General features: G+C 37.2%; 2 protein-coding genes and 2 pseudogenes across 2 annotated transcripts; 1 reads left to right on the forward strand and 3 right to left on the reverse strand.

Moving 5' to 3' along the window:
- Positions 1-1,511: 1,511 nt before the first annotated feature.
- Positions 1,512-2,989, reverse strand: LOC107737362 (solute carrier family 2, facilitated glucose transporter member 10-like). Its single transcript, XM_016548845.1, has 5 exons — positions 2,976-2,989; positions 2,356-2,909; positions 2,021-2,143; positions 1,781-1,915; positions 1,512-1,606 (listed from the first exon to the last, which is right to left on the reverse strand). Exons 1-5 carry the CDS (start codon positions 2,987-2,989, stop codon positions 1,512-1,514), a joined length of 921 nt encoding a protein of 306 aa, XP_016404331.1.
- A 748-nt stretch (positions 2,990-3,737) lies between these two features.
- On the reverse strand, positions 3,738-6,930 carry LOC107737364 (solute carrier family 2, facilitated glucose transporter member 10-like; annotated as a pseudogene).
- A 1,455-nt stretch (positions 6,931-8,385) lies between these two features.
- LOC107737365 (TP53-regulating kinase pseudogene) lies at positions 8,386-9,658 on the forward strand (annotated as a pseudogene).
- A 948-nt stretch (positions 9,659-10,606) lies between these two features.
- LOC107737366 (serine incorporator 1-like) lies at positions 10,607-20,479 on the reverse strand. Its single transcript, XM_016548847.1, has 11 exons — positions 20,446-20,479; positions 18,044-18,081; positions 17,038-17,199; positions 16,652-16,845; positions 16,365-16,444; positions 13,434-13,571; positions 12,661-12,830; positions 12,375-12,465; positions 11,958-12,159; positions 10,940-11,167; positions 10,607-10,822 (listed from the first exon to the last, which is right to left on the reverse strand). Exons 1-11 carry the CDS (start codon positions 20,477-20,479, stop codon positions 10,693-10,695), a joined length of 1,467 nt encoding a protein of 488 aa, XP_016404333.1. The 3' UTR covers positions 10,607-10,692.
- Positions 20,480-25,662: the final 5,183 nt, after the last annotated feature.

Genomic DNA, 25,662 nt, shown 5'->3' on the forward strand with positions numbered 1-25,662 from the left:
AATAAGAAATGTTTCTTGAGCACCAAATAAGCATGAATAAGATTCCTCTTTTTTCCGTCTACTTCACCAGGAATAGCTGCACTTCCAGCCTCCACAGCTCTTGGGCCCCTGACGGGTTCCCCCATTCTCATGGCCCCCAGCAGCCTAAACACTCCAGTGCCTGCAGCCACGGGGGCCGCTCAGTGACCTGTCAGTCCTGTCACACCAAACCTGCTGAGGATCTCTGGGACTGTTGTTAGATAGAGCTCCTCAGCACCACAACCCCTCAGTTTACCTGGCAGTGCAGCATGAGTTTATCTGAAACTGCATGCACTTCATCATGAGATGTTCACCTTCATGCATTTACCTCAGGCAGAAGTGTGCAGGATGTGTTTGAGAGCTTATTCACAGAAAGAGAATCGTCCTGTGTGGTATTACATACATTGTCCTGCCATTAAACAGCTTAGCTGGACTATTGATGGACTACAGATGGACTATTTCTTGGAGCAAGTGAAGCCCGCGGTAGCACAGTATTTCTGTCAGCAGTCAATGAGCAAATCCTCTCTCAAATGTGAAATGATACTGCCGTTATACAGCTGTGGCCGTAGTTCGGAGTGTGTATTGGTGCTGTTTACTGTAGCTCACATCAGGTCACACCAATCGCCTCGACTCAACACACAGCAGTGTCTTTAACTCCTCTCACTGTGGACGTCCCGTATAAATGGCAATGCTGTGGCATTTTTTTTTTTATAAATACAGCAATCCATAACTTCTGCATACCCATAATCCAGTAATAAAGAATCATTGCTGATCCAGTCTTTGTATTCAGTTCATTTGACTGAACCAAAATTAACAGTGTGGCTATGGAAATATACCAACAGTTTTTAATAGACAAACAATTCTGATGGGTTGCAAATAAAGAAATATATTTATAAGATTTAAATATCATATTTTTTAAATTCATGCAAAGCAATGATAGTGTTTATAAATATGATGTATTTCATAAGGGGTTTTATTTTGCACTGTGCCCTACTTTTCTGAGTGCATTGTTTTTTTTTCATTGAGCTGCATAGAAGTACATATCAATTTCAGAAATTTCATTTATTAAAAAATCTACATGAAAAATGTAAGACGTTCCTAACATTTCTCTATATCTCTGTTTATTTGTTCTGTGTGCAATTCCACAGCTCATCACATATCGTTTAAACAATGTTTTAATCATTTAAATTGTAAATTTTTTATGTGCTCTGACACATAGATTTTGTCACACACTGCAAAAGCCATAAAATAAGAGTCAAGTATGTATACTTAGTCCAAATTATAATTACAAAAGTATTTCATGATTTCATAAAGATTTATCACTAGTAAATATCACATGCATGTGAACCAACCATGTGAATCATATAGCTCCTACAAAAGAGAAAACAAAGATAGATAGCCATTATCATTAAAACGTTGAACAATATTATCCAGTGAACAAATTGATCCGTATTGATGGTCAGCAGAGGCATTTCATAACTTTCTGCTTCATGTCATGTTGTTGTGCTTGTCAAGTGAACTCTCTGATACCCTGGGGAGAAATGTCTTCTTTGGAAAATATTGCAGAATTCCTTTCTGTGAATAAATCCAAAAGAAAGAACAGATTTTGAGTAATGCATTGACTAGATGTTGTCAGATATTGCTGAACTGCATCAAGCACAAGTCAGAGTCCATTACTATTCCAGTTCCTTCCGACCAAATTGCTTTACTCCAACGGAAAAACGTGCTTTTCTGGTCACAGCAGCGAATATGTTTTTGTACCGTGTCTGAGACAGTTCTCTGTCAATTTTATGAAGAGATTTTCCTTTGGTTTCTGGTAGTACAAGGTAGATGAACACAACTGCTGCCATTCCAATAACTCCATACACAAAGAATATTCCAGATAGACCTATCACATCTGAGAAGAATGAAAAATGTCATTGAAATATGCTGAAAATTATTTGCAAATACATTTCATATAATGACGACTGACTTTGTGTGTGGCCGTGGTCGTTGTGCATACCTGTTATACTCAAGAAAGAAAAGGTAACTATGAGGTTGGCCCCCACATTGAAGCAGTTGATGAATGAATAGGCTCTTCTCCTGACTTCCTTTGGAAATATCTCACTTAGCACAAGCCATGTCACTGTGAACCAAATATGCTATTAGTACTAGCTGTTGTGTGGCATCAAATACTGGTAGATGAAGGAATTTCTGTGCCAATAGGCGCACCAAGCAGCTATTTGCATCGCTGTTTAACTGTATACTCAAACTGATAGACAATTTTGGTTGGTGCTGTCAGTGACGCTACATTTTTAACGTAGAGTAAATGTATGGTACTACTCCAAGAAAACTTACTTGGTCCAAAGCTGACTGAGAAGGCACTCACAACTGTCATCATGCAGATAAAAATAATCCACTTATACATGTCCTCTGAGTGTGAAGAAATATTTGAATCTCCGTAAGCATCATGTGTTTCACGTCCAGCAGATGGAGTACTTTGATTGACCAAGTTGATGCCCACGTTTTCTTGATTTTCAGCCAGTGAGGTCAAATTTGAATGTGGTTCTAATGAAGTGCACCGTTTTGTTGTATCAATCACGGACTGTCCGCACAAGACACGGAGTATCAATCCTATAGCCAGCACTGTGCATCCCCCAATCAGAAGTGATCTTCGACCAACCTTGTCTGAACATACCATTGCCAACAGAGTAGCAATGACTTTGACTATACCCAGACCCACCGCCGCAAGAACTGCAGATGCATTGCTCTGAAATCCCACAGAGAAAAGGATGGTGGAAGCGTAGAAGAGGACATTAGGCTGACCTGTGAATTGTTGACTGAGCACCAGCCCAAGACCAATGGCGGTTCTTCTGCACATGTTGTCTTTGGTTTTGAAAAGGTCAAAGACACTATATTAAACTTGTTAATGGCAATGCTGTGGCATTTTTTTTTTTATAAATACAGCAATCCATAACTTCTGCATACCCATAATCCAGTAATAAAGAATCATTGCTGATCCAGTCTTTGTATTCAGTTCATTTGACTGAACCAAAATTAACAGTGTGGCTATGGAAATATACCAACAGTTTTTAATAGACAAACAATTCTGATGGGTTGCAAATAAAGAAATATATTTATAAGATTTAAATATCATATTTTTTAAATTCATGCAAAGCAATGATAGTGTTTATAAATATGATGTATTTCATAAGGGGTTTTATTTTGCACTGTGCCCTACTTTTCTGAGTGCATTGTTTTTTTTTCATTGAGCTGCATAGAAGTACATATCAATTTCAGAAATTTCATTTATTAAAAAATCTACATGAAAAATGTAAGACGTTCCTAACATTTCTCTATATCTCTGTTTATTTGTTCTGTGTGCAATTCCACAGCTCATCACATATCGTTTAAACAATGTTTTAATCATTTAAATTGTAAATTTTTTATGTGCTCTGACACATAGATTTTGTCACACACTGCAAAAGCCATAAAATAAGAGTCAAGTATGTATACTTAGTCCAAATTATAATTACAAAAGTATTTCATGATTTCATAAAGATTTATCACTAGTAAATATCACATGCATGTGAACCAACCATGTGAATCATATAGCTCCTACAAAAGAGAAAACAAAGATAGATAGCCATTATCATTAAAACGTTGAACAATATTATCCAGTGAACAAATTGATCCGTATTGATGGTCAGCAGAGGCATTTCATAACTTTCTGCTTCATGTCATGTTGTTGTGCTTGTCAAGTGAACTCTCTGATACCCTGGGGAGAAATGTCTTCTTTGGAAAATATTGCAGAATTCCTTTCTGTGAATAAATCCAAAAGAAAGAACAGATTTTGAGTAATGCATTGACTAGATGTTGTCAGATATTGCTGAACTGCATCAAGCACAAGTCAGAGTCCATTACTATTCCAGTTCCTTCCGACCAAATTGCTTTACTCCAACGGAAAAACGTGCTTTTCTGGTCACAGCAGCGAATATGTTTTTGTACCGTGTCTGAGACAGTTCTCTGTCAATTTTATGAAGAGATTTTCCTTTGGTTTCTGGTAGTACAAGGTAGATGAACACAACTGCTGCCATTCCAATAACTCCATACACAAAGAATATTCCAGATAGACCTATCACATCTGAGAAGAATGAAAAATGTCATTGAAATATGCTGAAAATTATTTGCAAATACATTTCATATAATGACGACTGACTTTGTGTGTGGCCGTGGTCGTTGTGCATACCTGTTATACTCAAGAAAGAAAAGGTAACTATGAGGTTGGCCCCCACATTGAAGCAGTTGATGAATGAATAGGCTCTTCTCCTGACTTCCTTTGGAAATATCTCACTTAGCACAAGCCATGTCACTGTGAACCAAATATGCTATTAGTACTAGCTGTTGTGTGGCATCAAATACTGGTAGATGAAGGAATTTCTGTGCCAATAGGCGCACCAAGCAGCTATTTGCATCGCTGTTTAACTGTATACTCAAACTGATAGACAATTTTGGTTGGTGCTGTCAGTGACGCTACATTTTTAACGTAGAGTAAATGTATGGTACTACTCCAAGAAAACTTACTTGGTCCAAAGCTGACTGAGAAGGCACTCACAACTGTCATCATGCAGATAAAAATAATCCACTTATGAGTGTGAAGAAATATTTGAATCTCCGTAAGCATCATGTGTTTCACGTCCAGCAGATGGAGTACTTTGATTGACCAAGTTGATGCCCACGTTTTCTTGATTTTCAGCCAGTGAGGTCAAATTTGAATGTGGTTCTAATGAAGTGCACCGTTTTGTTGTATCAATCACGGACTGTCCGCACAAGACACGGAGTATCAATCCTATAGCCAGCACTGTGCATCCCCCAATCAGAAGTGATCTTCGACCAACCTTGTCTGAACATACCATTGCCAACAGAGTAGCAATGACTTTGACTATACCCAGACCCACCGCCGCAAGAACTGCAGATGCATTGCTCTGAAATCCCACAGAGAAAAGGATGGTGGAAGCGTAGAAGAGGACATTAGGCTGACCTGTGAATTGTTGACTGAGCACCAGCCCAAGACCAATGGCGGTTCTTCTGCACATGTTGTCTTTGGTTTTGAAAAGGTCAAAGACACTATATTAAACTTGTTCTGTTGGGTGTGGATTCGACATTTCCCCTGCTAATCTATCAGATTGCTGGCTATCGTCCTCTGTTACGAGGCCTTCAGAGGTACCGGTTGTCTGAGGTAAAAACCCAATGGACACCAACTGCATGAGAGATGGTATAATAGCAAGTCAAAACATGTACCTCAATCCTGCTTGGACACCAGATAAAACATAGTTGAGTGCATAGGCCAACAAGTTCCCAACTGTAATTCCAACTTCGTACAGGGTAAGCATCAACCCTCTGCGTTCGGGAGCAACCATCTCAGAGACAAAGATGCAGCAGCTCATGGAAGAAATGCTCATTGCAAAACCAACACTCTAAAAAATGCTGAGCTAAATATAAGCCAGCTATTGGGTTGTTTTGTAAAAAATGCTGGGTTAAATATAACCCAGCTATTGGGTTGTTTTGAACCCAACCGCTGGGCCAAAACAACCCAAACGCTGGGTCAAAACAACCCAATAGCTGGGTTTGTCCCTTTTTAACCCAGCGCTGGGTTATATTTAACCCAGCATTTTTTAGAGTGAAAGATGGCCCTACCAACCAACAGTGCCAAAAAAGAGATGCTTGTAGTCAGGATAATGGTGCCTCCCAGGATGAGGAGATTACTCAGTAAAATGGATGTCCTCCTGCCATGACGATCAATCAGCCAGCCACCAATCACAGATGCTGACAATGATCCGATCAGAAGAGCGCTAACCACGGCTTCCTGCTGGACACAACCCAGATAGAACTGAGCTTGAAGCTGCGGCAGAGCGCCGGATATTATTCCAAGCTCATAGCCGAACACTAGGCCACCAAGAGTGGACGCAATGATAGTGAGCACCAGGACAGAGCGACCTAGAAAAGAGAAAGTAGCACACAAATAACACAGAAGATAACTTTGCAGCTGGGATGGCCTGCTCATATGCTCTTAAAACATAAAGGTTCCTTATTAGAGTGCATAATTCATTCATTCATTAGCATCGATGATTCCATGAAGAACCTTTAACATCCATGGAACCTTCACTGCACAAAAGGTTCTTCAGATTATTGAAATATTATTCACACTAAAAATGTTTTTTTAAGAACTGCTAACAGAAAGGTTCTTTGTGGAACCCAAATGGTTCTTCTATTGCATTGCTACAAAACCCCCCTTTTGAACCTTTATTTTTAATAAGAGTATACGGTGGGTGAACCAGGACTTTTCTTGGTGTTCTGACCTGCTCAGGATCCAGAGCAGGTTAAAAAGGTCATATATAACATTACAAGATGTACTACCATCCAATAAATGTGTTAAAAATGTAAGTAGCACCTCTCCTTGGGCACCGGGATGTGCTGCCACCATGGGTAGCATATTTTTACGAGGCTGGACTAACCTACAACCCTAACTTCACTCCTAATATAGTGAGGGTAGATCATCCTGATAGATAGGTCAGATTTCCAGAACACTCGTCAACTTAAAACTATACAAATGGTTCAAAAGTAGAAAAGTCATATTTCAGAAGGTTATCTTAAAATACAAGAAATAGAAAACATCATAAGGCCATAAACTCTGAACTGCATATTATAATTATACATGTTGTTCTAGATCAAGTAGCCTACAACAACATCACCATAACTATTTCTATAACGGGCTACAAACAATTCAAAAACAGCTAACTGATATTAAAATATGTCTGGGTTTTTTTGCTATAGCGATAACCATTATCAATTACAATACTTCGTTTTGTATTTTTCTTAAAAATTACATGCTAAAACACAAATAAGCATCGAACAGGTCTGACACTTACCCATTTTTAACAGAATTTACAGACGCTGGCTCATCAAATACGCAACAAGTCTGTCTCGTCCGGGAATATAATCTATTTACAAAACAAAAACATAAACATAGCGAATGGGAACTGCGAGTTTTAAAGGACAATCCGTTCTTTAGTTGTCTAGTCGTCCTAATCTGTCAGTCACTGTAGCCTAATTGGTCACCTTAGTGGCTTGTTAAAACCAATAATGGAATATGTCCCAAAAAAAAACACTACAGAAAAACGTTTTAATGGTTAAAGGTTGATGGTTTGTAATGTTAGGCCGATTTTTAGTGGAAACCATTAGAAATTTCTGTGATGGTTCTATTGTTTGTTTGTTTTTCAGCAGGGAATATAGTAAATATCAAACAAATTAATAATTAATTTAATAAATAGCGGTGCTATCTTAATTTGTTTTCAATCTTTGTTTTAGTTTCACCAGAAAATCAGACAGACAGCATGTTTTAAGGAGACTGTGAAACACCAATGTATAGTGGATTTTGGTCTGATCGAAGACTGGTGATAATATCTTGACAAAAATTGACACAAAAAGCCAATATCACATACATATATGCAGAGGCGGACAGTAACTAAGTACATTTACTTGAGTATTGTACTTAAGTGTCAGAACTGTGTGAGATCACTGCCATACTGCTTTTGTGGGGGTGGGTAGGGGTGTTAATTTTTTCCCCCCATAGGTTTTTAACATTCTAAAAGCTCTTTATTCCAAAGATACTACAAGCTAGTCAGTGTATTCAGCAGGTGTAATGTATTCTAAGTTGCTTCAGAAGTATTGTAAGTATTACAAACAACAATAATAAAACAGTGCATTGACATAAAAAGGGAAATTTACTTTTGGTACTTAAGTACTTTTAAAAGCAAGTACTTCTGTACTTTTACTTAAGTAAAAATCTGTCTTTACAACTTTTACTTGTAATGGAGTAGTATTTGACCAGCAGTATCTGTACTTTCACTCAAGTTAATGGAGTTGAGTACTTTGTCCGCCTCTGCATATATGTAGCTACATACTGAAAGGTTTGTGCTAATGCCTCTATCCTGCTTCTGAAATAAACGGAGATTATGTAGGCACAGTTCAAATATTCAAATATTCAAATAGCCTATTAGATTAGGACGCTGCAAAAATTCTAAATTGCTAAAAACATTTGTGCAATCATAGTGTAATACTACAGCATTTGGAAGACAGAGTAGAGAAATGCACTATATCTAATGGGAGTTTAGGTGATAAATTAGTGTTTATGTCAACTATCTTTTTAAAGGTTGTTGGACAATGAATATACTAACGATACTAAAATGTGGGGAAACAGTAAGAGAGTTAAAAAAACGATTACGGATAGGACAAAGTCAGAACGGTAGGTGGCGGTATGTGCTTGTGTATCTAATAACAGAAGAAGCGTAAGTAGCATTATTATTTTTTTCCCCGGAAGCAGAGAGCACATGGCCGTATGTCACAGCAGGGTCAGGGTTGGAACATGGCCCACTCAGACTCAGTAAAAGCGAGTGTCCCGTCGTATTTAATGGATGCACAGCAGATTAAACAGGGCGCTGAAGCCCGTGTATATCGAGGTACGTTTTTGGGTCGGTCCGTGATTATTAAAGAGAGATTTCCTAAATTATATCGCCACCCTGAAGTCGACGAGAAACTGACGCGCCGCAGAACCACACAGGAGGTGCGATCCATACTGCGATGCAGGAGAGCAGGTCAGTGCACAGCTACAGCAGATCCTGCCTGCACACTGCAACCGAGTGCTGCTGTCATATATCCTTCTCATTTCATCGACAGCATGCTCACATGTTCACAATAACAAGAATAGGTTTAACCGTGCACACACGATAAATGTAAATATAGACAATCAGTGCAACTTACGCAGTCAACGCGATCAATAAATTCTGTATTTGGCAGGCATAAAACTAATGATTCCGTTGCTTTCATAGTTTTCCTCCCAGCATCTAACTTGTAGCCTAACATTTAGGAGCGGAATATTTGTAAATGTTGTGTAAAATCTCCAAATGATTTTCTCTTAATTTATTTGAAATTCTAAATTTGTAGGTGACTTTGGGTTGAGTTACATTTCTGCTCTACCAGAAGATAAAGGCGTTGACCTGTACGTGTTGGAGAAAGCTTTTCTCAGCACTCATCCCAAAACGGAGACTTTGTTTGAGACTTCTGAAAAGTTACACTGCTTCATCCAAAAAGTCCTCAGTGGTCATCAAGAAACTGGATGAAGTTCGACTGAGAGGACGGAAGCGGTCTATGGTTGGATAAAGTGCATTACAGCGTGTATTCTGGCATTGAAATGGTTTCACACAGGATTTGCTACAAGCTTAGAGCTGTAGTTTGATGTTGGAAATGTAGTCTACTTTGTAGTACATGAATGTGTAGGGTTTTTGACGCACTGAACATAACGTAATGAATGGTTCAATCTCAGATTCTCCAATTCAGTGTGAGTGCATAAGACAAATGCAGACCCTCGACAGAAGACTGATTCACACTTGGAAATCCACTGATACCAGCTGATCAATTTTTAATGAATGTTGGTCAAAGAGTAACTTTTTTTTTCATACTGTACTGCTTTATCTAAAGTTCAATATAATTAATAGTGCAATGCTAATTGCCAAAAAGTGGCAGTTGAATTTTTGGAGCCCTACATGATGTTAAACATGTAAATCATCATGTTCAGTGTACTTCCAAGACCTGTGAATGAAACCAATAAAAAAAAAATGCATTCAAGCTTCACTTTTGTAATGTGCGTTTAAATAAGTAATATACAGATTCTGGACAATCATGGCTGATGGTCAAGTCAAATTCGCATTATTTATATACAGTAGTGCTTTATAACACACAGATTGTATAAAGAATAGTGAGAAAAACGATGGAGATGGAGAAAAAAACCTTTGCAGAAACCAGGTTCAGTCGAGTTCTTGTCATGCAGCCTCATCATCAGCATAAACTCACAAGTCAGAATTGAGGATTAATATTATTCAAAGACATTGAATTGCATCCTTCTGCTTGAAAATCAGGGACAGCAGGTTGAAACATGACGGTAGAGCTGCTGTGATGGTATAAAATCAATGACAAAAACATGCAATTATAATAGTGTTCATGATCACTTATTTTCAGTTTAATTGATCTCCAAATAAAAATAATGTTAATTCATTCATTGTGCATATAATACAATAATTTTCCTGGTTGTACAAAAATATAACATAGCCTATTTGATAATTAACCAAAATATATTTCCATCCTTGATGTTGCGTTACTGCCTATTGTTGTATTAGAAATAGTTTTTGTTGTCACTGTACTCATTGATTTTATGATGAAAATATAGCTTTTTTTAAACAAAACCAAACACAATAAAGATACAAAAAACAGAAAGATCGGTACATTTTGCCTGACCAACAGAGATAAAACACTGTTTCAGCATAAATCAAAAGTACAAACACACCATAATAAAAAAGTTTTATCCAAAGCAGTAAGCAGACATGGAAGAAATATAAAAATACATTGTCATTCCAACCGATGGCACAGAGAACATCCTAACACATGCTGAGGTTATTAGGCAAAATGGTCCAAAAATAAAATCCATAAAAACATTAAAACTCCAATAAATAGGAACAAAAACCAAACAGTATTTTTATAATAGCATCAAGGCTGTAGGACATTACACTCTTTTTAAAAAAGATTTTCATAGCAGTGAAATAGAAGAAGCTTTATTTTAAAAGGTGTTCTGCAGAAATGCATCTAGGTGAAGTCCCTGCTGGTGAGAATCATAGGAGCAACCAGACTCCAGGTGTATAATGAGAGACAGACCCAGCTGGATGAGATTTTCACCCACACTGCCGTCATGCCATTGTAGTCTGCATCAGGACTGCTTTGACAATAAAAATCAATGTTATCATTTCGCATATAATTATATATACTACTTTTCTATTCAAAATGTTACAAAATTCTTCATCGTACTTCAGTGATCAGTGGGAAACGCACACACCTGTACCAGTTGGTGAGAGTCATCATGATGTAAAGAGACGCCAGGAACAGCATGAAGTGAAAGAAAGCGTAGCTGTACTGAACAGTGTCTCTTTCGTTGTCCTCCACAATTGGTGTTGTGACCTCTTCTGCTATCTCAGGACTTACTGTGCAGCTTTCATCCACGACTGTGGTATCTTTAGCTGCTAAGGTTAGTTTATTAACTTGACTGGTATTGGAAGAGCGTATACTGTGAAGAAGAAAAAAATGAAGCTCTTTATGGCATAAGCATTAGAACTTTAGTATGTGTGTTGTGTTCAATATAATGTCTTCAAGAATGTTTATTAATCTATTAAAACTACCAGTTAAAAGCTTGGACACATTCCCATGCATGCTTTACAAGTTGTTGGTAATTTGGTCCAACTTTATACCCATTAAAAAAGGTAAATACATTTATTCAAATATGTCCAGAGTTTTTACTGGCGCTTATAAATAGTAGTGGTTCCTTTGCACTTTTTTTTTTTTCTTTTTCTTTTTCAAATAATCCACAATTTACTCCAGAAAACTGTTGAAATTAAAACATTTTCTGGCATCCACATGTCTGTCTTTGGTGTGTAGCTGAATGAATGAATAAATGAATGAACCCAGACAATATTATTGGCACCTTCTAGAAGTAGTTACAAATAATTTGATTTGAAGCAAATCTTTTCACATTGGTAAGAGCCTACAGTACAAAAATCACATTCAACCAGTTTGAATGGGGGAAAAAAAGACTTTTCCTGTTTTGTGTCACTGTTTTAACCGCAACAAGAACAGACAAAAGAAAGAGGCACAAGATCATAGCCAAGCATGGACAATCTCAAGACTACAAGCACACCTCCAAAGACCTTGATACTGCTGTTTCCACCATTCATAATGTTATCATGAAGTTTGAGGCCCGTGGCGCAGTAACCAACCTCACTCTCAGTGGCCATAAGAGAAAATTATGAATTATTGAGTGCCAGACAACGACTGCATATATCACAGTAAAAACACTATACCTTGAATACAAAATGCAGAGAACAAAAATGGCCAATCCGACGATGCTTTGAGCGTCCCACCACTGCAAATACGGGGCAGATGGCACAGTTTCCTCTATGTCTACAATGATGACGGCCGTCTGGTTCTCGATCTCCAGTGGTGCGACTGTGGCGGACGTGATCTGCTGGAAGATGCTGATCAGACTCGGGTTGCATGTGCGGTCTGGAGATGAGGGATGGACACAAACAAAACAACAGATCTTGAAATTAAGCAAATGTATCAATGTGAAAGCAAACTTAAGAATTTCTGAAACAAGTTTTTCCAAGCTTATTGGAAGCCGCAAGGTCAAACATTCTGAATATCAACTAAGTCACATGGTCTAATTTAGCTAAGAAAGAAGACATTAAATGAATAAAAACCTTTGTGAAGCTGCTAACCTGGCTCATTGGTCATGGCTGACCAGGTGAGGTACATGGAGTACAAAGTCATAATGGATGACTGAAGAACACCGGATCTGGGCTGGTATTCCTAGAATTATACACGGTCTCATTTCACTGGACTATAAATCACAAAAGGACCATAATTGACCACTAAACGTAGTTACAAATGAAAACTGTGTGGCTTAATTATGTTTATACTGTATGGCAGGTACAGACTAGCAAATGTCTCAGAGAAAACACTTGTTCCCTTGGCTTTGTAAAAAAAAAATGCAACTGAAAATACCTGAATTCTGGCCAGTACAGACAGAGCAGAAGCTACGACACATAATAACATGTTGAAGCAGATGAAGAACTTGTTAAGCACGCATCCTTCTGGCTGAGCGTAGATGTTATAGCAGAGAACTGCAGCCGTGAAGGACAGAATATAGTTCACTCCTGTTACAGACAGCAAGGCTAGAAGGAAGGAGCATTAAATTACTCAACATACATATTATAACTAGTGCTGTCAAATGATTAATCGTGATTAATCGCATCCAAAATAAAAGTTTTTGTTCACATAGTATATGTGTGTGCTGTGCATATTTATTATGTAGATATATATTGTAAAGATATATTATGTAAATAAAAACTTTTATTTTGGATGTGATTAATCGCGATTAATCGTTCGACAGCACTAATTATAACAAACAGGTTTACACAGGTAACATATTTACCTACCTATATACCACCTCTTTCTGTTTTCTTTTTCCATTTTATCAACCCAGGATTCGTTCCACGAGTGGGCAAAGTCAATAAGCAAAACCAGCTGAATCAGAATAAAGCAAAATGCTCCACAGCTTCCCACAATAAACCACACTAAGGAAAAATACATAAATTAATAAAAGTTTTTGTTCACATAGTATATGTGTGTGCTGTGCATATTTATTATGTAGATATATATTGTAAAGATATATTATGTAAATAAAAACTTTTATTTTGGATGTGATTAATCGCGATTAATCGTTCGACAGCACTAATTATAACAAACAGGTTTACACAGGTAACATATTTACCTACCTATATACCACCTCTTTCTGTTTTCTTTTTCCATTTTATCAACCCAGGATTCGTTCCACGAGTGGGCAAAGTCAATAAGCAAAACCAGCTGAATCAGAATAAAGCAAAATGCTCCACAGCTTCCCACAATAAACCACACTAAGGAAAAATACATAAATTAACTTAGATTTCTTGCAAGCAAAAATTGAGCTGGGCATAAAGAATGGAGAGCATATTATTCATGGAGGCCTCCAAAAACTTGCAAAAAGCACTGTTTGTTTTTCCTTTAGCCATTGGACTGAACTAAACGATGAAAAACAATGCCCCTAGAGGGGATGCACAAGCAATGCTTAATAAGTTATTACGTTATTAATAATAAACAGAATTTTAAAAAAAATCCTCTGCAAGTACAAATTGCTCAAAACAATAGTTAACCCTTGTATTATGTTCAATTTGACCCATTTTGATTTTTGAGCTGTCGGAAATACCAGTGATTTTATTCTTGAAATTTTGTGACTTTTTCTCATTTAGGGCCATGAACATGCATGCAAATTGTGGATACGCTGATGTGTTTTGAAGAGCACACACATAAATTTGTAACAATTTTGATGTTCGCGGGTCAATTTGACCCACATTTTTTGTTGTTTTAAGGCAACTCTACAGACCCAAATTAAATATATTTCTTGGGTATATGTTGATATGTTGGTGTTTTACTACCCTGGAAAGCAAAAAAATGAGCTTTTCCTCATTATTTTCAGTACTGAAAAATACTTTCTCAGACTCATATGGTAAAAGTGAGCTATCATTTATATTTTCAATGTATATGAAATACTATTTAACTTATCCTTTTCTTCCAGAATTTTTTTTACTTTTTATCATTTAGGGCCATGAACATGTCTAAATAAGTTGTGTTCCAAATTTGAAGTTGATATAAAAAAAATTGTGGTTCCTATGCAATCTTGTTTAGGTGTTATACCAAAACTAGCCACCGAGTGCCGCCAAGTGTATAAAATTCTCTCTAAATATTACTCTATCACAAAATAACCACCAAATATTGAATCTTGAGACCTTTCCAATGATATGTATTTTGTCAAGATTATAAAAAATTTTGATTCTAAAAGACCGTAATACATTTTGTAAAATGACGCCCCCACTAAGGGGGAGGAACCCGCTAAAAGATTTTAAAGTACCATTTCCATGATAACACAATGTCCGATTTCAAAATGGTTTTCACAGGATGAATTTTGAGGGTTTAAGCTTGCAAATGATATATATCATTTATGTTGATTACTAAAACATGTAATAGGGAAAAATGAAATGAAATAGAATTTATGTGACAAAGGGCAGAACTCCTATTATGATGTATAGGTTTTGAGGTGCACTCTTGTCATAAATTAATCTATTACTGTTCCTACATAATTTGTAACCAAAAAAAAAAACACCGTGGTCAAATATCTATTTAGGAGTCTTAGACTCCTAAATAAGACTCCTAAATAGATATTTGACCACGTTTTGTTTTTTTTGTTACAAATTATGTAGGAACAGTACCAACGATATATAGTTTGCCATGATTGGGTTAAGATTTAACTGTAATATTGTAGTATAGAATGTAGTAATATAGAAGTAAACTTTTACCAGCGGGACGGTGACAGTTAAGGGGTTAAATACACAGGACTTCCATATACTTACACTAGAAAGGTAAACAACCTGACAGTATGATGGGATGCCAAGGGTTGTACCTTATGATAGTTACACTTTTGAAAGGATAGTTCACCAAAAAATGAAATATCTGTCATCATTTTCTCACCTAATATAATTGACTTATGTTCATCTTCAGAACACATTGCTGTCCATCCACTGAAAATCCATGCAACCAAAATTTTCATCATTCTTACAAAAGTATGAAAAGACATAGTAAAAGTATTCCACATGTATCAAGTGGTTTAATTCAAGTCCTCTGGAGAGATTCAATCGCTTTATATAAAGAACGTAATTATTTTGAACATTATAAACATTGATTAAAGGGGTCATATGATGCGATTTAAATTTTTCCTTTCTCTTTGTAGAGTTACGAGCTCTTGGTGCATAAAGAAGATCTGTAAAGTTGCAAACACTAAAGTCTCAAAACCAAAGAGATATTCTTTATAAAAGTTAAGAGTACCTACCTAAAAATGGTAAATGGAAGCTCAAAAGTGCTTCCCTAAAGCATCATATAAAGCGACTGTTTCTCTTAAAGGAGACACTTTTTACAATATGTAATATAAGTCTCTGGTGTCCCCAGAATGTGTCTGTGAAGTTTCAGCTCAAAATACTCCACAGATCATTTATTATAACATTTTGAAAATGCCTATTTTGAGTGGAAGCAGAAGCACGCAGTTTTTTTGGGTCTGTTTCTTTAAATGCAAATGAGCTGCTGCTCCCAGCCCCCTTTTTTATAGCACTTAAAACCTGGAAATGTCAGATTTTCATGATATGTCATCTTTAAGAAGACTTGGATTTAACCACTCAAATATTAATTTTGCAATGTTTTCTATTAACTTTCTGAAGTACAAAAATCTCTTAGGTTTCATAAAAAAAAAAAATCTTAATTTCTGTCTCGAAAATGAACAAATGACACTACCCCTTCAAGCTGAGACTTAGCAAAGGGTCAGTTGCAAATTAAGCGATTTCCACAAACACTTTAATCTTATTATTAACATGTAGTCTCATCATTGGCAAAGATTCACCTGAAAAAATATTCTTTGCAGAGCATAAGACTATCACAGAAACAAGAGTGACTTCTAATATACTACCTCCTATTGCAGTGATATCTGATATCATTTAATTACAGATATCAACTTGGACATTGTATTCATGACACTTATATAAAAAACAATAACAAAAACATTAAATATAGCTTTGCATAATTGCCAACCAATCAGATCAGATTTATAAAATGTGTTCAATTCTTACTTCGGGTAAAAGGCCCCTCTGGAATATAGAAGGCACCAACAGTGACAGCAACCATGGCTGCAATCTTGAAAATCCAGAACCTAAGGAAATATAGAGATGTCTCAGTAGTTTCATAAAATGACCAAATACTATAGTATTACTTCCACAAACTGTGCTGTAGCAATAAACAGATTATATGTATTGTAAATCAAATCAACAAGAAGAATTTCTAGTTTAAAATCAAGTAATCGACAGCTTGAACAGAATTTTGAACAGAAAATGGGTCCACATCATTTTAATGGACTAACCCATTGTGGATTGCAGCTCTGGGATCTCGGCTGTTCTTCACATTGATCGTGAGCAGGGAAAACGCGAGAAAGAACAAACTCATGCCACAACAAACCCGGTACACAGCCTTATAGCCGAGAAAAATCTCACACTGAACATTGGCCTCAATTCCTGGTATACCGGATCCTGCTCCTCCACTACAGAAACCAGGGATCTAAGAATGAAGAAATTCAAATCCTTTCAGCATGCTGCTAAACCATAAAATGTCTCCAGCTTTCAAATGAACTACATATTTTATCCCAGCATCAGAGACAAAAATCTAATCATTTCAACACAATGTAAAAACCCCATTTGGTCTACATTACTTGAGTAACTCTAGTAATTCTTCAAAATAATTCATTCTTACTCTTTTAAGCTGTTGTTCAACACCAGGTGACAACATGACACAGGCAATGATGGTACCAAGCAAAAGGATGAAGGCATACATGATTCGGGTTACAATAGACTTCTTGATCTGTGGGCAGCATCTGCACCTAAAACATGCTGCATGGTTGCAAAGGCAAGAAACCTTAAGAAAAAAAGCAAAAAAAAACATTTCCATCTGGAGCTCTTTTATAAAGAAGAATGATTTAAAAAAAAAAGACAAATCAAGATGATAGGCTCTTATGCAAAAAGACTTTCTGCTGTATTAAAAGCAAAAAGTGCTTCAACCGAGTATTGGTTGAGGAGTGCACACATTGGGAATTGACAGATGTTAAAGGCAGGGTATGTGATTTTTCAAAAACACTTTAGAAAACTGATTCGGGCCGCCAGAAATCACTTACTCTGCCTTTAATGCTGTTAAGACTTCTGTCTCCAGCAGCAGCAGCTCTAACAGGCAAAGAGATGTTTATGAATTAGACACTGAGGTTTAAAGCAGCTGATGTGAGATCTGTATGGAAGCCCGTTTCCGCCACTGAATAAAAATTTTTTTCTGTGTGCAGAAATACTACAGACTAGGATGAAGAACCACTACAATAAGTGTGTAAAACCAAAGTAGGCTATTATGTAGAATATATGTGTTTAATAAAATTCTCAAGAATTTACTTGTGTTTAATATTATTCTGTAGATTTCATCTGTTGTTAATATTATTCTCAATTACTTATCTTTATTATAGTATATTATATTTATTATATTATATTAAAAACCTTTTTGACACGTAATTGACGTGACGCAACTGAACTGCCCCGCTGCTGACTGTCAGAGGAAACAATATAATCCAGTTAAGCGGGAGCGTAAATAACAGGCGATTGTCTAGACCTGTCCTGCTTTCATTACACATTAATCAAATTTCTTTGATTCATGCAAAGTTTCATTATAATACAATCTGAACAAAATGTGAATTTATTCATAAAAAAGCAAACCGACTTACCCAACTAGCCAGGGTCCCCGACACACAGCACCCATAATCTACCTACGTTCAGCAAGAGACCTCTAATCTCCTGTTAGTGTTAATAACGAGTCAATTCAGAACAAGATGCAAATAAATAAAAACAGGAGCGACCCCTTAGAAATGAACACAGCATGCTGAAAAATATCATGCTGGTCTTAACGCAGGTGTCAGTTCCGATCCGCCTGTATTTGAGTTCTGGAATGACAGGCGAGATCCATCACGTGACCAAACATCACTCATATTAATGACGCTCCGTGACGTTCACCCAACAGACCTTATTGATTGGCTGGAAGAGAGACGGCCCCTGAAAAGCTAGCCAATTAGAAGAACCCTGAAAAGCTTAGCTCATGAATATTAACTACTCAGTGTCTGAACGCTCCATTTATGCATTTATTTAGTACAAATACAGTGGAATGGTATTTCAAATGTGTTAATTACAGTCTTCTTCAGTAATACCTTTAGAGAGTGCCAAATTATGCAGCTGCGAGTATTATTAAACACATTTTTCACGACATTTGAATAATGCACTGAGATTTCAGTCACCACTGAAAACACCAGGAGTTATAAAAAGACAACAATTCAGTGAAGAAAAGTTGTATAATATTCTAGGATAATCTAAGCACGGTATTATTATTTAATAAATGTATCAGTTTCACTGCTACAAGGAGGTGTGTACTTTAAACATTACGCAACAGTTAACAAGAACCACCAATTCATTTTTATTAACAATAAAGTGACAGCATAATGAAGAACTGACATAATCATTGTCTAACATCAAACATGATGAAAAAAATGTCTGAAAAGATTCATGAATTCACTATACATAATTTATGTATGTCATTTTTAATACATGTTACATGTCCAGATGGTAATGTATACAGCCTTGTTATAATGTGTTACCAATCACAAACTCAATCATGTGAGATACTTGGACTACTTCTAAGGATTCTTAACTAACAGAAAATACATAATCTATGTGCCAAAACAATTAGCAGTAATGCTAAACACAAGCCTAATGCAATGAAGGCAAGAAAATAGAAAAAAATAAAGAAAGAATTAAAAAAAGATCTTATAACAGGCTATTAAAAGTAAAATCTTTACTATTATAGTACAATATACAGTGTTAAATTACAAAAGGTATAATGTTCTAAAATATATTCTCATTTCTCATCAACTTTATCTTCTGAGCTGTGATCTTCAAGCTTCAGTTTTACTTGGGGAAGCATCGCAGTGATTTAGCAGGAGCCATCAACATATTAGCCTGATGTTTGAGTGTGATATGGATCTACAGACAGACAGACAGAGATCTGTTTTAGGTTAATTAGGAAGCACATATAGCTACAGTAAATATCACTTCACAGAATGCAGCTTGAAATGCACTTTATCCCGTATATTTCATTCAGCAATAATGAAATCTGGAGTATGAATGTCTATGATGGAGCGAGTAGCTGTGGTTTAGAGCAGTGGTTTTCACACCCTGGGTCGTGACCCTCTGGTGGGTTTGCGAGACTTAAAAAATGGGTTGCCACAGAGTGATTTAAAGTTTAAGACTCAGGGAAGAAGGAAGCGGGAACCAGCTAATATCTTTAATAACAAAATAGACATAAATAAACAAATGAAAGTAAGTGGCAGCCACTTCACGGCAGACTCTAGCAGTGCGTTCATCTGTCTAGCTTCAAAGGTTTCTAATTACAACGTGTTTTACAGGGTTGAACATTGTAGCCAATCACAGACGTACCTGTTGATTTCTTAAACGCAGTGGCCATTCAGAGAGTGGAGTTTTATTCAGTCCTGAATTCTGCAAGCTAATCCTCTCATTATAACAAACAAAGTGTAGACACGATGTACAGTAAATAAAATATTATTGTGCAGTGTAGAGAGATTCATTGATTATAACAGAATTTTCTAAGACCGCGATAAACTAAAATGAGTGACTGCTCAGTGATTATTAAAGGAATAGTTCACCCAAAAATGAAAATTCTGTCATTAATTACTCACCCTCATGTCGTTCCAAACACGCAAGACCTCCGTTCATCTTCGGAACACAAATTAAGATATTTTTGATGAAATCTGAGAGCTCTCTGACCCTCTCATAGACAGCAAGGATATTACCACAATCAACGCACAGAAACATAGCAAGGAGATCAGTAAAATAGTAATCAGAGTTGTTTACGTTCAGGATAAAGCGTGTGCATGCTGAACGTAAACAACGCTGATTACGTTGATTATGTTCTGGGGTACTCTCCAAAACGGCTGAAGACGTAACTCAGGGAGAAGAACTGCTGAATAAATTATGTTATTGTTTTCTTTGCGCACAAAAAGTATTCTCGTAGCTTTGTAATATTACAGATGAACCACTGATGTCACATGGACTATTTTACCAATGTCCTTGCTACGTTTCTGTCCGTTGATCATGGTGATATCCTTACTGTCTATGGGAGGGTCAGAGAGCTCTCGGAATGCATCAAAAATATCTTAATTTGTGTCCCGGAGATGAACGACATGAGGGTGAGTAATTAATGACAGAATTTTCATTTTTGGGTGAACTCTCCCTTTAAGGAAGCACTCTTTGCACGCTTTCTTATAATCCATTCAGAATATTATATATATTAATAATAATTAAACATTTATGTAGCACTTTTCTAGGCACTCAAAGCGCTCTACATTGTGAGGGGGATCTCCTCATCCACCTGGATGATGCAATGGCAGCCATAGTGCGCCAGAACACACACCAGCTTACTGGTGGAGAGCAGACAGAGTGATGAAGCCAATCAGCAGATGTGGGGATTGTTAGGAGGCCATGATGGTCAGAGGCCAATGGGCAAATTTGGCCAGGATGCCGAGTTCACACCTCTACTCTTTTTGAAAGACATCCAGGGATTTTTTTGAATGACCACAGAGAGTCAGGACCTCGTTTTAACGTCTCATCCGCAGGACGGTGCTTGTTGACAGTATAGTGTCCCCATCACTACACTGGGGCGCTAGGACCCACACAGACCACAGGGTGAGAACCCCCTGCTGGCCTCCATAGCACCTATTCCAGCAGCAACCTAGTTTTCCCAGGAGGTCTCCCATCCAGATACTGCCCAGGCTCAACCCTGCTTAGCTTCAGTGGGTCTTGGGCTACAGGGTCATATGGCTGCCGATGTGCTTTTAAGAGGACCAATGTGGCGAACATGCTGCAAAGTTTCGGGAGTGACATCCGCATATAAATGGGGGATTCCCTCTCGAAATCCCAATGAGTGACATAGTGATAATCCTAACAATGGGTTGCGTCAATTTAAAAAGTTTGAAAGCCACTGGTTTAGAGATCATCACAGAATAATCATAATACTCAGCATGTGGTAATGAAGGGGACTTACTCAATAGGACTTTTCACACTTGAAATTGTTAACCCTGGGTCATTTTAAGGTCATCATAAACGAAATCCTGGGTTATCTGTAATCACGTTTCGCACTGCTCATACTATACATGGGGTTAACTGTTAATCCTGGGTATTCATTAACAGTTTCAAACTGTACATTCCTAAACCCCGAGTTAACGTTCTTATTTGCATATTTGCGGTGTCACTGTCACTGATTGGACGAACAGCAGGCAACCTGTTTACACGGCTTTTCCCGTGTCTTGCCAGTTATTAAAAAAAATGTCGCCGCGTAGGTCTTTATCCGTTTTAAGTCTCATGAGCTGCACAAAGGCAAGAAAACAAAGACAAAAGTACAAAAGAAAGAAAACAAGGTGCAAAGTATGTGAATATTTCTTTGAATTTGTTTTAAGTGTGGAGAGACTGTTTACTTGTACAGTAGCGTCATTGTTTACAGTCGCATCCTCATCTCGGAAATTATGGGTCGCTCCCAGAAGTCATCACTGGTGGCGTTTCACTGCAAGTGGCACATTGACGTGACATGAGCCTCGCTGCTCAATTTCTGATTGGCTGTCTGTTGCCAAGCGTCCAGTAGCAACAAGCAAACACCGCTCCGTTTCACACTGAACAAACTTAGCACCGCAATGCGGGGTTGACACCGCAAATGCGGTGCTAACCGTTTCATAACCCCGGGTAAAAAGCGGTGCTAACAGTGCTTTCAAATTGCAGGTGTGAAACGTTTCTTTACCCGGGGTTAAAAGCGGTGTTTAGAATGATGATAACGGGTTAAGCGCAGTGTGAAAAGCCTAAATGATTGCAATTCATGTGATGCTATAATGTATAATTCTATAGGCATTATTTTATGTTGTGTTTATGTTCATGTGTCTGTTCCCAGTTTCTCCTTTAGGTTTAGCGTTCTTTGTTGTCCTAGTTAGTTTCCTTAGTTACTCATTATTGTCACCTGTGCCTCATTTAGTTTCCTCGTTATCTCTTGTGTAGTTACTATATCCCCCTGGTTCTGTTCAGTTCTTTGTCGGTTCTCGTCTTATGAAAATGTGGTTAGTGTTCTTTGGAACTGATTCTACGTCATGGCTTGAGGGTGAGTAAATCATGGGGTCATTTTCATTTTTGGGTAAACTATCCCTTTAATCCCAAATGGTGACTTTTTTTTTTTGGCCAGGCAGTGTATGTGACATTCTAACTCTAGTACTCTCTATTCTAATTATATTCTTTAAAAAACAAAAACTTGCCCCTTTTAGACATGCACTCTACTCATTAACTAACAGCTTGTTTTCTTAAAAAAAAAAAACACTAGCTTCTCTATTCTTTTTGTATTCTATCTGTTTTCTTTTTATTTATTATACAATTAACAAATATTGCTACGTGTACTGCGTTAAGATAACTGAGACTTGTTATAGCACTTGCATATCATTGCTCTTTTGTTGTTTTTGATTGCTTCCATTGTCCTCATTTGTAAGTCACTTTGGAAAAAAAAGCTGTCCACTGGGCGTGGCACTGGGGGCGGAAAAAGCTTGCCAACTGGGAGATAATGAGAATGACTATAGAACTAGATGACAATCCTACAATCCTTTTAAAGGGGTTATCATTGTTTACAGTCGCATCCTCATCTCGGAAATTATGGGTCGCTCCCAGAAGTCATCACTGGTGGCGTTTCACTGCAAGTGGCACATTGACGTGACATGAGCCTCGCTGCTCAATTTCTGATTGGCTGTCTGTTGCCAAGCGTCCAGTAGCAACAAGCAAACACCGCTCCGTTTCACACTGAACAAACTTAGCACCGCAATGCGGGGTTGACACCGCAAATGCGGTGCTAACCGTTTCATAACCCCGGGTAAAAAGCGGTGCTAACAGTGCTTTCAAATTGCAGGTGTGAAACGTTTCTTTACCCGGGGTTAAAAGCGGTGTTTAGAATGATGATAACGGGTTAAGCGCAGTGTGAAAAGCCTAAATGATTGCAATTCATGTGATGCTATAATGTATAATTCTATAGGCATTATTTTATGTTGTGTTTATGTTCATGTGTCTGTTCCCAGTTTCTCCTTTAGGTTTAGCGTTCTTTGTTGTCCTAGTTAGTTTCCTTAGTTACTCATTATTGTCACCTGTGCCTCATTTAGTTTCCTCGTTATCTCTTGTGTAGTTACTATATCCCCCTGGTTCTGTTCAGTTCTTTGTCGGTTCTCGTCTTATGAAAATGTGGTTAGTGTTCTTTGGAACTGATTCTACGTCATGGCTTGAGGGTGAGTAAATCATGGGGTCATTTTCATTTTTGGGTAAACTATCCCTTTAATCCCAAATGGTGACTTTTTTTTTTTGGCCAGGCAGTGTATGTGACATTCTAACTCTAGTACTCTCTATTCTAATTATATTCTTTAAAAAACAAAAACTTGCCCCTTTTAGACATGCACTCTACTCATTAACTAACAGCTTGTTTTCTTAAAAATTTTTATTTATTATACAATTAACAAATATTGCTACGTGTACTGCGTTAAGCTAACTGAGACTTGTTATAGCACTTGCATATCATTGCTCTTTTGTTGTTTTTGATTGCTTCCATTGTCCTCATTTGTAAGTCACTTTGGAAAAAAAAGCTGTCCACTGGGCGTGGCACTGGGGGCGGAAAAAGCTTGCCAACTGGGAGATAATGAGAATGACTATAGAACTAGATGACAATCCTACAATCCTTTTAAAGGGGTCATGAACTGAGAAACCAAAATTCCCCTTGAGCTTTTGACATAAGCGGTCACTGTACTATAAAAACATCCTGCAAGTTTCAGAACTCAAAACTTTCTCGTTGGTCTAAAAACAGCTTATTTTGAAGGCAGTCTGCCAAAACGACAGCTTTTTGTTCTATTCTAACAGAGCGTTCTGATGCGATGGGTTATAAACCAGACAGAAAATAGCCTATTGCTTCTTAATTATGATGTTTTTTTAATATATATATAAATCTTGATAACATTATAAGTGGACTTCGGAGAACAGTACAAAATAAAAAACCAAGGCAGTTCATGACCACTTTAAGGCTCACATGGCTAAGTAAACAAATGGTAATAGGTTTTAATGGGTAAAAAAATACTGTTATTAAATAAAATCGTGTAAACTCTGTATTTATGAAGATTTTGAAAGAACTGGAGCCTGAAATGCATACGCATTCATAGACACGTATGAGCGTTTGTACTGTATCTATAATGGTGCTTGTCCACATTATTTATAAAACATACCCTGGATTTGGTCCTCCATTGTCAAGAATTTATGTAAATGAAAAAAAAGGGGTTTTGGTCCATTTTAGGACACAAAATAGCCATGAGTAAAAGTTTTAACGAACAGTTCTTAAAAAAAGTCGATAGAGAGTATAACCTCTTTCCCTGTTTTCCGCCACTCTTTGGATTTAACCGCAACAACAACAATAATAATAATAATATTTTATATTGTTCTAGTTGTTGCTTACAGCACATATGGCCCTGTAATAGTCCACAGTCACAGTGTGATGAGCCCAGAGGAACACAGTCACTGTGGCGCTACATTCATCAACACAAGCAAAAAACATCAGCATCTAAACATTTACTGTATACAGTACCAGATCTCTCTAAATAAAACAACCAACTAAATAAATGTCTAATTGTTAATTGTGGTGGATCCGGACAAAAATAATCTGCATTCACCATGTCATGACACCACGCGCATCTCTTTCCTGTGAGTATTTTAATCTTTTTGTGGCAAATCTCACATTTGTTGGATTCACAGTCATCACTGATCCAATCATGAACTCAACACTGGTGAAGGGGGGACAAAACAAGCCAAGCATGAACTTGCATTAAAGAAATAGTTCAACCAAAAATTTTAATTTGCTGAAAATGTACTCGCCCTCAGGCCATCCATGATGTAGATGAGTTTGTTTCTTCACTGGAACAGATTCAGAGAAATATAGCATTCCATCACTTGCTCAACAATGGATGCTCTGCAGTGAATGGGTGCCGTCAGAATGAGTCCAAACAGCTAATAAAAACATCTTGTGAAGCAAAAAGCTATGTGTTTCTTTAAAAAAATCATTAAAGGGGTCATATGATGCTGCTAAAAAGAACATTATTTTGTGTATTTGGTGTAATGAAATGTGTTTATGCGATTTAAAGTTAAAAAAACACATTATTTTCCACATACTGTACATTATTGTTTCTCCTCTATGCCCCGCCTTTTTGAAACGCGTCGATTTTTACAAAAC

This window comes from Sinocyclocheilus rhinocerous, unplaced genomic scaffold, assembly GCF_001515625.1.
Source record: "Sinocyclocheilus rhinocerous isolate Xijiao unplaced genomic scaffold, SAMN03320098_v1.1 scaffold133, whole genome shotgun sequence".
In the NCBI taxonomy this organism is placed as follows: domain Eukaryota; kingdom Metazoa; phylum Chordata; class Actinopteri; order Cypriniformes; family Cyprinidae; genus Sinocyclocheilus; species Sinocyclocheilus rhinocerous.